General features: G+C 39.9%; 2 protein-coding genes across 3 annotated transcripts; one reads left to right on the top strand and one right to left on the bottom strand.

Annotated features, from left to right (window-relative positions):
* Positions 1–247: 247 nt before the first annotated feature.
* Positions 248–11,065, top strand: LOC116919987 (ets DNA-binding protein pokkuri). The gene is made up of 6 exons (XM_032926032.2): positions 248–538; positions 7,008–7,223; positions 7,300–7,567; positions 7,670–7,777; positions 7,996–9,115; positions 9,197–11,065. The coding sequence occupies exons 1-6, from the start codon at positions 500–502 to the stop codon at positions 9,591–9,593; spliced, it is 2,148 nt and encodes a 715-aa protein (XP_032781923.2). The 5' UTR covers positions 248–499; the 3' UTR covers positions 9,594–11,065.
* LOC116919989 lies at positions 10,900–14,616 on the bottom strand. Of its 2 annotated transcripts, none has more exons than XM_032926034.2 (18): positions 14,456–14,616; positions 14,227–14,380; positions 13,910–14,151; positions 13,735–13,846; positions 13,460–13,656; positions 13,286–13,395; positions 13,063–13,220; positions 12,898–12,995; positions 12,716–12,821; positions 12,548–12,654; positions 12,412–12,484; positions 12,200–12,336; positions 12,021–12,145; positions 11,821–11,962; positions 11,627–11,747; positions 11,475–11,560; positions 11,293–11,406; positions 10,900–11,205 (listed from the first exon to the last, which is right to left on the bottom strand). In XM_032926034.2, exons 2-17 carry the CDS (start codon positions 14,306–14,308, stop codon positions 11,332–11,334), a joined length of 1,971 nt encoding a protein of 656 aa, XP_032781925.2. In that variant the 5' UTR covers positions 14,309–14,380; positions 14,456–14,616; the 3' UTR covers positions 10,900–11,205; positions 11,293–11,331. The 2 variants fall into 2 exon arrangements, with proteins under 2 accessions (XP_032781925.2, XP_045028338.1); XM_045172403.1 differs by having other exon boundaries at positions 12,898–13,004.
* Positions 14,617–14,931: the final 315 nt, after the last annotated feature.

Consider the following 14,931-nt stretch of genomic DNA (forward strand, 5'->3'; position numbering starts at 1 on the left):
CTAAAAAATAAAGTAATGTACATGTGGGGTGGTGGGGGGCGGATACCAACCGCCTGTTGCTCCTCCAATCATCGCACGGTCGCCATTTCCCTTTTTCTTTCTTTTTTAATATTTTGTACAGAAGGTGGTGGTCCCCCCCTCTCTTTTACCCGGGTCACATGTCTGGACAAAACAAGACACGAGGGTGGGAAACTTGAAGAAGAGGGAAGGGAATAGAAAAAAAAAAGGAGCAAAAGGAGGGAAACGAAAGGATCATTTGCTTTGGCGCGTCCATAGCGTCTCGACGCCTGTTGACGTCGCTCCTCGAAAAGTTTTTCATTTCCACTTGTTTCAGATTTAGTTGGGATCTAGTTTTTGCAATCGTCGGACAGTTTATTGAATTATTTATTTGAGTGTGTAAATGTGAAGCAAACAACGTGCTCAAAGTGACATCTGTGGAAAATAATTGAAAACTGCATTTGATTTTGTTACTTCCAAAGTCAAATTGGGATTCGAAAAAATGAACAACGACATGCCTGTTTCAGCTTTCAACCGCGTGGTAAGTTTTTATTTCATCATATTGCCCTTCCTTTCCGCCATTCTTGCGTACTCTTCGGAATTGAGAAAGAGCTCAAGAAATTACGCTTCCGGTGTGTGTGTATGTGCGGATCACGCGCGCGGGAGCGACAACGGATTTCCGGTCTCCTTTTTTTTTTTCAAAATATTTCTTCTTATTTTTTCTACTTTCTCGTTTCCTCCAACAACAAGTTCAAGGAAGAGGGTGTCCCATCCGGTTCGTTACCAAATCCCATTTTTTTTTTAAGAATTTGTTTAGGGAAATTTTAATTGCAACCAAATCTATTTTCGGGTAGATATTTATGCTTATTATGATATTACACACGCGGTGTGTGAGTGCTGGGCAAATATCCAACATGTTTGAAAGCAATTGTTAGTAGTCAGTGCCGTTTGGCGGCGAGTCCCGCAACGATAACTTACGAGACAAGCGACATAATTTTGTCCTTTTTTTTATTAATTTCAAATGTTTGTCTAGCAATCTAGACGATTTTTTAAATTTCTAAATGTAGAATTAGATGCTGGAAAATGAAAAAGAAATTGAGATACGTGAAATTGGGAGAAATTTGCCTAAACGTTCCGCCAGAGGGCTAGACGAAATCATTGTTTTTTGAATATTCAAACAACGCTTATTATAATTAGTCTTTTATGTGTACATAAAAATACTAATGAGCTTTTGATATATTCAAACAACAAAGACTGAGACACTTTTAAATATGCAAAGAATGACTAGCGGGCATCCATTTCAAAGTTTTTCTTATTTTTACACGTGAAAAGACATAGTCCGGATTTTCTGCCAACTATTCTTCTTTTGTTATTTCCTTCGCCCCCCCCCCTATGGTGTGCACTCTTTTTAGATCTGTATTTCTATACTTGTGTTTGTTATTTTTTCAAATCCTTTTTCTCTTTTTCGGGGGATTAAAAATAGCCAGACACGATGTGTTAACGCCCTAAAATATAGATGCTAGTGACTCCCGAAATAATCTACAAAAATACACACACACACACACACAGAGCAAAATGAAGAAAGGCACGCGGTGAAACTCTTTTCTATCTTTACTTGGAATTGCTTTCATTTCGTGTTTTGCTAATTTTTGATCAGCGCCATCTATCGGCTGTGATAGGCATATGCCCCCCCTAGACTCTTGTTTAGAAACGCGACAAAACAGGTTGTTATTTCCGGTCTTCAATCAAATTGATGCGATAAGACAGCTAAATAATATAACGTAGCCTACATTTCATCATCCATGTAATCGGGACTCTTTGGCGATCGTCTGGACGATAACGTTTCAAAAATTACATTTTTTTTTCCTTCTTCTTCAAACAATTAAAAAAAAGAAGAGAGATGTTTATAACACTTGTGAACGATACGACATTTTGACTCTTTTCGGGAGGTTTTCTTCGTCACGGACGACTAGATCCGTTGTGTGTGCATCTTTGGTCCGTTCCGTTTCAGTTCAGTAGTCATCCATATTTTTTTTTCCCGCTTCGTATGCCCGTTGGCTATGGGTCTATCGGTAGAACCACACAGAATCTTCCTATTTCAACAAAAAAAAACAAACAACCCAACAATTTTGGCGGACGCCACAATTTCCCATACATCCGCTACATTCCTTGCGTCTGGACGCGGACGCTGATTCGACAATTCTCTCACGCAGAATCCTTCATCCAGGAAAGGGTTTTTTGAACTCTTGTAATAAAATATCCCGCTTTAAAATAAATAAAAAAGTGTATACATTAAAACAAAAAAAAAAGAGGAACAAGTCGTACGAGAAACATGTTCTTGTTGTCTGCATAGCTCGTGCTATAGAGTCCCAAAACTAGTGGAGATATTTTACAGAGATATAACCGGTTGAGCCACCGGCCATGTTCGGAAGTTCCATTAGAAAAAGAAAGAAAAAAAAAACGAAAATTAACATATGCGCGTGATAAAAAGGGAGGAATAAGTCATCACGGTTTGTTGGGGTTCGTCGAACGGATTCTTTTTTTTCAAGACTCTATAAGATGTTTCACTAAAGTTCATCAGACCAAAAAAGAAAAAGAAAAATGAAACAAGTATGCATCAATCAGCTGTGGGATTATTCACGGAACGACTTGATTGGGGACATTGTTCTGTTTTATTCTTACTTAAAAAATAAATTTAAATAATCCCGAAAACAATTGATGTCATTTCTGTCTCCTTCGTGATTTTCTCAATGACGCCCTTGAAAAATTTTAGAAACACACATATCCCCCCTCCCCCCTTTATTTTTTTGTTGTTTTCTATTGGCAACACGGCGAAGGAAAAAATCGTGTTTCTAAAGCGGATGATTATTAAAAGCTTCGTGACGCAAAACGACTGTTTGCCCAGTTTCTGTATTTTCTTTCAAATCCTTTTGCGTACCCCCCGTCCTAACCCACAAATTTTGGCTTCTTTCCCGAACTTCCTCTCTTCTTCTTTTTTTTGTTTGTTTCGTCTGCTAAGGATGTACGCGTGATGCCGAACATTTCACAAGTGAACAAAAAGAAAAGCCATTTTTTTTCTTTTTCTTTTTCTTCTTGACCTTTGATACGACTACGGCCCCTTCCTGCCTTTTTTTGTTACAGGAAGTTGATATTTAAATAACGAATTTTTTTAGTTTAGAAAAAATATTTGCATCTAGAGAATTAGAAAAGAAGGGTGGGAGATTGTGTGAAAAAAATTTTAAAAATAAAAATAATAAAAAATAAATATCGAGTCTTCTCCCAAGACGGAAATACACAGGATCTAATGTGTAGCGATGCTGACGTCATCATCGCCATCTTGCCTCGTTTTAAGCTCCTCCCACTTTCTTTTTTCTCTCCTTCAACTCATTTTTGCCGCTAGATGGCTCTCTAAAGCACTGCCCAAAGTGCGTTTGCTTGTCTCTACATGTCGGAATAGAGGAATCTCCCGTTTCCTCTCACTTCTTTTCTCTCTCTCTCTCTCTCTCTCTCTCGCGTGTGTGTGTAGGAAAAAAAAAAAAAAGAAAAACTCCTTCAACCACCCACCACCACCGTGGGCGCCCTTCCTTTTACACATTTTTATATTTTTCCTCCCCCTTTCACATCCACACGGATAAGTCCAAGACCAAGAAACACAGAAGGGAAGCAGACGTCGTCAAAGTTAGAAGTTTGTGCTCGTCCGTTCCGTGTGTGTCCGTGTGTGGATGTGTGTATTCGGTGTGGATGTGTGACTCAAAAGTGCGTTTGAAAGAAAAAAAAAATCTCTCTTCCACCGAAACATTTCGTTTTCCTATTTCTAAGTGCAGATGATCATTTTGAAAGAAAATCTGATTTCATTACGAGTTGATTTCGGTAAGTTTAATTTCATTTTGATGTTTGGCAACAAACAAAAAAAGAAAGGAATGTCGGATCAGATGCACTTGTTGGTATTCACGTGTGTGGGCAATGGCGGAAGTGATGCAACTTAGAGACCCAGAATTGAATTCCCCCCTCCTCTTTAAGATTATTTTTCATCCGCATTACGCATTTCCCTGTGTGTGTGTGTGTGTCTGCGATTATCATCTGATTACGTGTTATGACGCACCAGACTTGTTTACTTGTCTGTTTTAAAAAAACACATTTTTCCTACTTGATAAAATAAAACGGAAAACTATTGGCAAACAATTGGATCCGGTTCAGCACACACACGTTTAACAGATGTGTGTGTGTGTGTGTGTGGTGAAACGGTATCTTTGCGTAACATATCGTTTGTTTTGTTTTTTCCCGTAACATTTCCGGCTTCCGCATCGTACCCGTTTGAAGTTCACGATTTCACGCATCTTTGCTCTTCTTAACAAACGAAAAATGTCGACTACGTTCGTCAAGTTGTTCAAATACGGAACCCGGAAGTGATTTCCATTTCCGGGATCTTTTCTACTCGCGTTTTTTTACTTCCGGATTTGAATTTTTAAGTAAAGTTTTTGATGGAAAAAAAAAAAAACACTTCGGGACAATTCAGTGCAACAGATGTTGCATCTCGCGGTTCGCTCCAGAATCCGTTGCTTCCGCCCGAACGAACTTCTTTTTTGTGGCTTTCAAAGTGGGTCGCGTCATTGGACTCTATGTCCACAGGGATAGATATAGCTCGAAGGGGTCCAGCTTCTTCAACCAAGTGAGAAGTTTAAAAACTCACGCGGTACTTTTCTGTTTGCCCGTTTCTCTGCGTAACATCTGCGGTCACGCATCTTCACGCGGAAGAAGCTGTTTTTCAAAGCGTCAGGTGTGAAATAGACGGCAACTCTGGATAACGAGATCAACGCCGGAAACCCGTTTTGGGTCTCCATATACCTCACGGCCATAACTGGTTAGCCTTGCATTCAAATGAAGCAACAAAAAAATGATTCGAGAAATGGTGTGGAACACGGAAGAGAACATTTGGATGGATGCTGTGTGTGTGTGTGTGTGTGCCAACTGTACACCTTACGGTGGTGCAGGTGGTACGCCCTGCAGTGTGTGTGATCGGATTTCTTTCACGTTGGGAAGACGCGTTCACTGACCTGACCTCGTCGCTTGTTTGTGTCGGATGAAAAGGAAGGAGAGAGAAATACACTCATTTCCTCTCTCTCCATATTTGGGTTTGCCTTCGTATTTGATTCCATCATTTTTTTCTCTTTTCTTTTTGGAGAAGAGAAAAACTCTTCCCTTTAGGCTAAGTGGCAGCAATGGCGGGTCTTGTTTCAAATGTTGACCTTGCCCTTTTTGTTTCTTGGCGCTCTTTTTTTTCTTCTTTCTGGTCAGGAGGAGGAGGTGGAAGTTGATCCGCCTCGGGGCATTTTTTTGAAAAAGAAAAATTTATTTTTCTGTCTGAGAGGTTCAAACAAGGAATGTTATCCACTTCCTGTCTCTCCTTTTTCTTTGAAATTTAATTCTTTGTACAAATTTGACAGCGTTGTCATTTTTGAACGAATTTCTATTAAAGTTGATGACTTTACTCTTTTCTTTTTTTTTTTTCCCCACTACTGATGGAAAAATAAATTTTTGTGGAGACAATATTTTTGCGTCCCCTTCCTCCACATGCCCAGATTTGGTCCGTGTCCGCCCGCAGGTGTCTTTCTGAGCAAACGAGAAAAATAAAAATCTTCTTTCTAACCTTCCCCTTGCCCAATTGGGAGAGGAAGGCGGCAAGGCAACAAGAGAGGAAGACCTTCAAAAAATGCAGTTGGGGTAAGGGAGAGCAAAAAAAAAGACGGAACTCGAGACGTAAGACAGAGACACAAAAGATTTGATTTGATTTGTCATCCGCTCTGTCGTACCTGAACTCGTATCACCTGTCGCATTTCCTAAACATTTTATTTTTTCGATCTGTTTTTCTGAAATTTAATTCAACAGGTAAGTTTAAAAAAAAATTAATTTCCAGGTAGATTGAAATCTGTGTTTTGTTTTTTTGTTTTTTTAAACATTTACGATACCAAGATTTTTTGTGTTGTCTCAAAAGAAGAACCGGAGGCCAAAAGGCGGATGAAGGAGGGGAGGAAATGTTTTTTTTTTTCTCAACTGTGTCTGACATCCCCTCCCCTCTTCTCAGAAACTAAAAAAGCCCCGCGGATACATCCGCAATCATAAAAAAAAAAGGCAAAACAAAAAAAAGAAGAGGATGGAAAACTTATTTTTTTGACTCGCCGTCGTTAGATGCCAACCGGTTTCTTTATTTAGTGGTTTATTTAAAAGGATAAACATCCGTGTATGTTTAATTTCTTTAAATCAATTTTTTGTTGTTGTTGTTTTAAAACGACATAACTCGGACATTTTTTCCACTGATTTTTTCAGGTGTTGCTCTTTCACCTTTTCCTTCCCCCCTCCCCGCACTTTTTTTTTTCAGGTAGTAATAACATCGGAACTCGGAAGCCGGAGGGCAACCTTCATCCTTTTTTTTCCCCACTTCTTGGGGGGGGGGGAAGAAGATAAAAAAAAACTCCCCAAACTTGCATCCGCCATTTTTCTTTCGATGTAAAGCATTTCGAATCTCCTTTTATGTCGCAGAAAGAAAGATAGAAAGAAAAAAAGTTCAAGGTGCGCGCGTGTAGTTCCGGTTAATTTCAAAATCATTTTCTACAACAAAACCAATCAAACACGACGTAACACGTTTCTTTAAAGAAAAGAAAAACGCCTTGGAACAGGTTTATTGGACCACCGCCAACAATAATTGTTCTTATATGGAATATTTCATAGGGAAAAGCAAAACATAATTTATTTTTTATTTTTATTTTTTAAAGAGAGACGGGAAAATGCAACGAACCGACAAAAAGAATGTCGTGTCTTTTGTTTTTTTTGATTGAAAATGTTGTTTTGCTGGAAACGGGTTCCATCCGCTTGAAAAGGAGAATAACAAAAAAGTGTATCAATATATGCACTGACGAGTGTCAGTTGTTTTTAGACGATGAGATTTCTCCACAAGTTTGGGCGCCATTTTGAAGCATTTTTTTTTTTTTTCCTCGAAAAAAAAACAAATCCAGAACGGTAGCAACGGGTCATCTCTTTGGACACCGACCTCCGCTTCTTCTTCCGTGCATACGCCTTTCATCTTGGCTCCGCCTCCGGCTGGAACAGCCTCACACGGCCATCATCACCACAATAACAACAGCGCGACTAGTGCAACCACTAACAACGGCACTAGCACTGGCTCTCCTATGAAAGTGCCTGTCAAACCACCGCCTCTCAAGTCTCTTGCGGTAATTATTTTTTATTTCGACAAATTAAAAAAAATAGTGAATAATATGTAAATTTTGAAAATAATAAAAATGATAGCCGTTGTCTGGATACGGTGGCGGCCAGACCGTTCCGCTCTCTCCTTCCGGCCTGGCAGCTAGCATGGCGGATCGTCTTCCACATTTGACGTTGCCGTTTAGCCCGGATATTCTTTGGCGTTATCCGACCCAATTTTCAGCTCTGACTTCGTCGTCACCCGCCTCTGGCGGAGGCAATTCATCCTCGGCTGGACACCATCACTCTCACCACTCGCAACAACCTTCTTCACCTCATCTCGATGTGAAACCTCATTTGCCTGGTGCTCTAGGTATTTTATTACAACACTAGCCCTTTTTTTTATTATTTTCGCTTTTCGTTTGTTTTTTCTTAATAAAGAAAATGTTTTAATTTTATTGAAAAATGTAAATAGGTCCAGATCCCCGTACATGGGCCCGAGAAGATGTCGTCACGTTCCTGCGCTGGTGCGAGCGCGAATTTGACCTTCCTGGTCTCGATCTCGACAAATTCCAGATGAATGGTACGTGGCATTTCTGTTTTCTTTTCTTTCTTGAATAATGCGGTTCATTTCGACTACTGAGAAATGATAGCCACCTACTGATACGGGCAAGGAGGGGGGGGGTGTGTCCTTCCGAATTAGGAATAGATGAGCTATATAGGCCGCCAGAGCCATCTAGTGGTCGTGATAGTAAACTTTAACATTTTTCTTTCGTTTTTCCCCAAAAAATATAAAAATAGGTAAAGCTTTGTGTTTACTAAATAAATCCGACATTGCCGAGCGAGCGCCTGGATCTGGAGATGTGGTCCACAATGCGTTGCAGTTACTTTTACGTGATGCTCCCTACACCGGCCGAGTGCCCAGCAGCCCTTTGACTCCTCACCCCCACACGGCTCATCAGCAGCACTTGCTTTCGCACGCCCTTGCCGCCGCCGCCGCTCACCAACAACAGCAGCAGCAACAACAACAACAACAGAATTCTTCGTCTTCCGGCTCGAATTCTAGCGGCAATAATGGCGGAGGCAGCCACTTGCTCTCGCCTCCCAATTCCGCCCGAACGCCGACCTCAGCCTCTGGATGGCCTTCGGCTAATCAGCTGTTTTCTTCGGCCGATTTCCACAGCCTGGGTCACTTGATCCAGCAGACGAATTCCGTGACACTCAGTCCAGCTCCCTCCGTTTCGGATGGCAGCGGCAATAGCCAAGGAGGCAGCCCGTCTCATGCGGAACAATCTGCCGCTGCGGCAGCGGCTGCCGCCGCCATGGCTGCCCAGGCTCACATCAATTTCTACACGCAAGCGCTTGCCCAGGCTCACAATCAGGCTCAAGCGGCCGCGGCCAACAGCGCTCACCACCACCATCATCAAGCTGGATCCAATTCCGGCAGCCAGTCGGATTCGGAAGAGAATGACAGCGTCCAGGATAATAGCCCGGCTCGATCTCCGGCTCCTTCGACGCCCATCCACCTTGTTCCGCCACCCATGTCTCCGCTGGCCACCACGTTCAGCTCTGCCGCTTCGTCGAAAACGATGGATAAAGACCCGCTGGCCACAACGCCGCTTTCTGACCGAGGAGGAGGTGGTGGAGGCGATGGATTGGATTCCGGATCAAATGGTCGACTACTTTGGGACTTTCTTCAGCAGCTGCTTAACGATCCGTCGCAGCGCTATTCGCACTACATCGCCTGGAAAAACCGAGAAACGGGTGTTTTCAAGATTACAGATCCAGCTGGACTGGCCCGTTTGTGGGGCATTCAAAAGAACCATCCGTCCATGAATTATGACAAGATGTCGCGCGCCCTGCGCTATTATTACCGCGTCAACATTTTGCGCAAAGTCCAGGGAGAGCGCCATTGCTACCAGTAAGCTATTATTTACTCCATTTATCAATTTCAATTTCAAACGAAAATTCTATTCAATTTCTACTCTTTCTCTTTAAAAAGATTTCTCCGGAATCCCATTGAACTGAAGAGCATCAAAAACATTTCGTTGCTACGCCACCAGATGGCTGCAGCGGCGGCTGCGGCCGCTACCACTACCTCCAGCGCTACGCCGGCGACGGGCTCTTCCGGCTTGTCTTCCACAGCATCCAGTGGTAAAATGGCTGACAGCACGGACGCTTCTTTGGAACGTTATTCACCGTCGAGCAGTTGCAATGCGCCCGATCAAGATTTCGACGCTGAACCGAGAACGTCTCGATTCGCCAACAACAACAACAATGAACAGGATCCCGATGAGAATGATTGTGAAATGCCTACGGATTTGAGCATGGAACGACGCGGACTCAACGGTACCAATCCTTACCTAACGACAATTAAGACAGAAAACATGGCGTCGTGATCGCGTTTTAGAGAACACAGTTGTAGGAAACTAGCGTGTGCAATCACAGTGCCTTAACTCGAGACGGCCAGCGAAGCAACAACTTTTTTTTTCTTTGAAAAAAATTAAAAAAAAATAAATTTACCATTTATGATATTCCAAAGGGCTTGGGAGAAGACCCCTCAGGAGAAAAAGACGTCTATGTTAATTTTTTTTTTTTTTAAAGAAGAGAAAGAAAAATAATCATCAAATTTTCGAGGATTTATTGAGTTCAGCATTTTGACCAACGACGTGCCAGTGGCGTTAGTAGGTTTTCATTATGGAAATCCACTTTCGTTTCATCCATTCGTTAAAAAACATCTTCAAAGTAAAATAGAAAAAAAAAAACTAAAAAAATAAAAATAAATAATAATTGATTTCTTTTTCTCTCGAGTTTCATATTTTTGTGTGTCGATAATGTTATAAATATTATTATTCATCCTTATTTTGTCTCCTCAATTGCCCTGCTCAGACTCTTTAAAGACAGATTGAACTCACACTTGATTGTAAAACCTGCCCCAGTCCCCCCTACTCTATTATTAAAACGAAGGGAGAAAAGAAGAAATTGATTGTATTGCCCAATCCTGTGATGTGAACGATATCATCGACTTCCATTTAAAAAAAAAGAAAAAAGAAAACGAATGTTGGTACATTTTTGTTTTGCATTTTGAGTAAAACAAAATGACGGACCCTCTTTCATTCCCCCGCATCCCACTTTACTCATCCCACCATCCCCATTGTAATTTCGAGGTGATATTGTTCATCAATTGTCTGGATATCTTTTGATTTCAACACTCGTGCAACGAAGAAGAAAAAAAATTAGACTATGTTTGGAAGATTCGGACGCAACGTGTACCCTCCCCCCAATTGTTAAGGTAATGCTCTTCCCTCAACGTAAAAATTGTATGACATCGGAATATTCGCGATTTTTTTCTGTTTTTTCCCTTTTTTTTTTGAAATAACTTTTCCATGGCAATATAGAAATTGTAATTTTGTAGAGCTGAAAGAAAAAAAGTATTGCCTTCCCTGTTCATATTGGAACATGCTTCAGAGTTATAGTGGCTCCCCCCATTTTAAAAGAAAATCCACCCCGTTCAATTATTCAGTTCAAAGTTGTGCATCTTTTTCTTATTTCTTGGAAGATATTCAAAACTGTGAGTGTGTGTTTTTTTTTGTTTGTTTTTCCGAGTATGAAATTCAAATTATTTGTTGACAACACGGCAAAGGTGTGCAGGGATATTTGGAGATAAAAAAAGAAACAACACTATATGCCGTTCTGTTTTGGGGGTTTTGTTTGTGAACATGTCATTGTACTACTGTTTATCGATGAGAAACAAATTAATATTCTGACGGAGATTAAAGAAAACGAGAAATCAATTATCCAAGTGCTATTTGTTGTTTTTTCCCCCCCGTTTTTTGTGGTTGTTGGAATCAATACATTTCATGTAAATAAAGTCCTGGCCATAAAATTCGGATTAATTTAGCTTTGGTAACTGGTGATAAATGATTTCCAAAAATCGATTATCTAACTCCTGGTTAACCGTTAGCAGGCTAACCAACGGTTTGGCCCGATAACGTTCATTCAGGCACCGTCCTAAACGTTTGCGGTTACGGGGTAAAAACATTTTATTATTTCTTTATACTGGCAATAAAAGCTAAGGACGCGGCAAACGAAATTTACCTGAACTTGACCAATCGTACGAGACGTTTTTCTTTTCACTTAATCGCGATGAAACTCTTGTAGATAATTCCGTATGGCAGGTACATAACCAAATAAAAATCGTAAATAACCGTCCTGTAATTAAAATAATACAATTCTATCAATAGCAACGCAATTAACAATCACATTAACGAAATACTAACCGGATCGGCATCCATTTCTTCAAAGACATTGAGAGACCTTTCAGCAGAATAATTCGGTTTCGATTTGATCCATTGGCGAGCAATTCCTGTAGACATAAAAAAAAATCGTGAAAATTCAATTGAGAACTTGTCTTTATTGTACCCTGTTTTACCCATAAAAGCGGGGTGTCTTTTCAAGTCAAAGGCTTCTTTAAGGGCACCCAATTCCAGTAATTTTCGGACATTTCTTCGAGGCAATCGAGATAACAACGAATCCGGAGCAGGCACAAAGGCCTGTCAATGGTTATAAAACGTTAGCGTTAACTGTGGTACAAAGATAATAAAATTTAATGCATTAAAACACTACTTTTTGGTAAATCAAACAGTTTGACATATCGATAATATAACGATTCAACATGGAAGCGTCATCCAACGAGGCTTTATGGAAATCTTTGAGCTCTGGAATGGTGGACATGGTCAAAAGATATCGTAAAGCATTTTCTTTGAACCTAGACGTTTTAAAGATTCAATCAGATGATGACGCAAAAGAATTAGAAAATTAATTACTTGCAAAACAGCATACACAAGAGAGATATGGCCGCTGGAACTTGTGAAAATAAAGCAGCATAAACGGTGATGGGTTGACACAGCGTTCGGAATGGCAAATGAAACTGCGACTCAACCTCAACTAGCTACAAACAGGAATTATGACTTTGTTTAAATGTAGCTTTCAAATAACGACTTGCCCACAAATGGAAATTAAGAGAACTCAGAAGAACTGCAATGTCGGTGGAGGACGTAAGGGCTGTATTGTAAAGGCGAACGGTGAAGCGAATGACTTCGCTAATGATGTAGATCCCTTCAACTAGTTCAGACTTTTCTTCTGAAAGAACCCCAATGATGTAAAATTGTATATTTTGAAAAGATAATTTATGATACACCTGTGCCTGAAACTTACTTGGAGTTGAAGTCGTATTTGAGCTATGGAATAACTCTTGGAGACGATCGGAAGGCCCAAACTTTTCTACCAGCTAAGATAAATGTCAAGAAGGAATTGGTAAACGAATTAACAATAAAATGAAAAATTATGATACCAAATTATGAATTAGCTTCCGGCAAGAATCAATCATTTCTAGTTTGAAGGAAGTCGGGCTCCAACGAAACATGTCTTCTAATACTCGCAAGAAATTTTCATAGAGATCTAAATAGCAAAGATTGTAAGAAAAGAGGGTGTAAAAATTGTTCAAACATTTTCAACGTACCCGAGTAGGGTAGAATGGGAAGGGCAGAGACAAGCTGAAAAATGTGGTCACGGTATTGGACTCCATCCCATACGCGAAGATATTCCGAAAGAAAATCGTAAACAACCTTAAAAAAAAAATAAATAAATAAATTATAGCAAACAAGTAATTTTGAACATTTGAATGTTCCAGTGTGCCTGTACCATGAGCTTTCGGCCTGTTGATTCCTGGAATTCTATGACTCTTTGTAGCAGTAATTTTTTCTCATCCAGGCAAGCAATCTGATTTCTTTCAATAAACTCTGACATAACTGGCAAATCAATAAATCTCCCCCAAAAAACGGAATACTAAAATGCGATAAAACAAACCATGATACAGTGTCAGATATAGCCACTGAGATAGAAGCGCTTCCAAACGTGGAGTCAAATTCGTGTATAATACGTAATGGTACTCTCTCTTGCTCAATAATGAACCCACATGGTTGGGCAATTGAACTACAGTCATTTTGCCCACCAAGTCTTTGAACCTAGAGAAAATATCCGTTTAATTCAATAAGAGAAGATCAAATTCAGTCTAATGGAAAATCGGTACGTCTTAAATTGTTCTGGGATCACCATTTCCCGGAAATCAACTTCGAACGAGGATTTTAAGCTGATGTGCTGGACTCGTGGAATGATATCCATCCTCATCTTTTTGTTTGTCTGTTTTCCGACTGTAAGGTTAACTATATTTCGAATTTTCAAGTTTCTATGTCAAATACGTTACCCTTTGCTCTTCACTTTCGATTGTGAAAGTAAACTGATTGGGCGATTCATGTTGTTGCCTCATATGCTCCGCGAGATCATAGAGGCCATTACGGATTGTGGCTGGCGCTTTAGGGAAAGAGACAGCATTGCTCTGATAAGGGATAGCTTGGGGAACCAAGTCAGGGCGAAGAGATTTCATACGCCCCAAAAGACCAACTGTTTGCAGAACATAGGATTGTATACTGTTGTGGTAGTTTAATGCCAATATGGAAACAACATTTTGCACCAGCTTACCTAGAGGTTTCATTAATCCAATAATATCAGCATTCTTCATGATCCGTTCCACTTGGAACTTGTGGAAACTTGGGGTTGCAATCATGTAGAGTAGGTGGCAAATAGAAGCTTGCTAAAATAAACAAAAACATTAACATTTACAGAATAAAGAATTGAGCCAAGTATATAACTGTACATATTGAGTGATGAAAGTCAATTGTATGAAGGGGTTGAACAGCTTTTCAAGACCATTTAGTGAATCAATTATGCCATACTGAACAATGGCTGTCAACCACTTAATCCTCTGTAATATGTGTATAGGTGTCCTTTTCTTTGCATGACTAGTAAGAATCCAGACTGCTACTTTTAAGGCATTCTCAGATTTTATAGAACTGCTGGGTATTAAGGTTTTTAGGCTGACCGATGATGTGGATAGTACTGTGACACCAAGGGAAAAAAACGAGAGAAAGAAAATGTACCATTTAGTAGTAACATATGAAAAACTTGTCTTACAGCTCTTTATAATTTCATCTTCACTCAGCCTTATGCTACTTGTGGTAACTGGTCTACGGTCTTCGTCTTCACTATCAGACATCTTCGAGATCTGTTATATCGGTGTGTCAAAACAACGCAAACGAATGCTGGAACCAGTATTTGGAAAGTTTTTCTAGAAAAAAAGTGAATGACAAGAAACTTCGGCTTATTATCTTAACCACAAGGATAAAGAAGAGAAATACTGTACGTTGGGAAACAGCGAACGTTAAGATATTTTTGCTCCTTAGTCTCTAGGTCAATCGGGTTGACTAGTCGTATATTTCTTTCCACGTTGCAATTTTTAAAAATAAATAATTTTTGTTTTTTAATAACAAAACACCATGACGGAACAAATACGTGTTGAAGAGAAATGCGGACGAATAGAAGGCAACAGTATACATTCATAGACAATAACGAATTTTAATAAATAACATATCCAAATAACGTGGATATGGAATGATGAGTAGCATGTCGGCCAAACTGTACAACAATAACTAACGAAAAACAATTACAATACATCAACTGATTTCTAGGGAATTTCTCAAAATATTCTGCGTTAAAAAGGAGATCTAGTGCATTAAAAATATCAAATAAAGTCACAATTTTGCTTGTCCAACAGGAGTTTTTCGTCATTCTTTTCTCGTTAAATTTCTTTGTGTGCATCAAGCTCGGCGATGAAGGCAT

The sequence above is a fragment of the Daphnia magna genome, linkage group LG4 (genome assembly GCF_020631705.1).
Source record: "Daphnia magna isolate NIES linkage group LG4, ASM2063170v1.1, whole genome shotgun sequence".
Lineage (NCBI taxonomy): Eukaryota > Metazoa > Arthropoda > Branchiopoda > Diplostraca > Daphniidae > Daphnia > Daphnia magna.

What these genes read in the sequence shown, in the direction of transcription:
- LOC116919989 (XM_045172403.1), bottom strand. Translation starts at nt 14,308, where the DNA reads ATGTCTGATAGTGAAGACGAAGACCGTAGACCAGTTACCACAAGTAGC. An exon ending in TGACTTTCATCACTCAATAT is followed by an intron (nt 13,847 to 13,909) that starts GTACAGTTATAT and finishes TGTTTATTTTAG; the next exon opens with CAAGCTTCTATTTGCCACCT. An exon ending in TGGATTAATGAAACCTCTAG is followed by an intron (nt 13,657 to 13,734) that starts GTAAGCTGGTGC and finishes TTCTGCAAACAG; the next exon opens with TTGGTCTTTTGGGGCGTATG.
- LOC116919987 (XM_032926032.2), top strand. Translation starts at nt 500, where the DNA reads ATGAACAACGACATGCCTGTTTCAGCTTTCAACCGCGTG. An exon ending in CGCCTCTCAAGTCTCTTGCG is followed by an intron (nt 7,224 to 7,299) that starts GTAATTATTTTT and finishes TAAAAATGATAG; the next exon opens with CCGTTGTCTGGATACGGTGG. An exon ending in TCATTTGCCTGGTGCTCTAG is followed by an intron (nt 7,568 to 7,669) that starts GTATTTTATTAC and finishes AAATGTAAATAG; the next exon opens with GTCCAGATCCCCGTACATGG.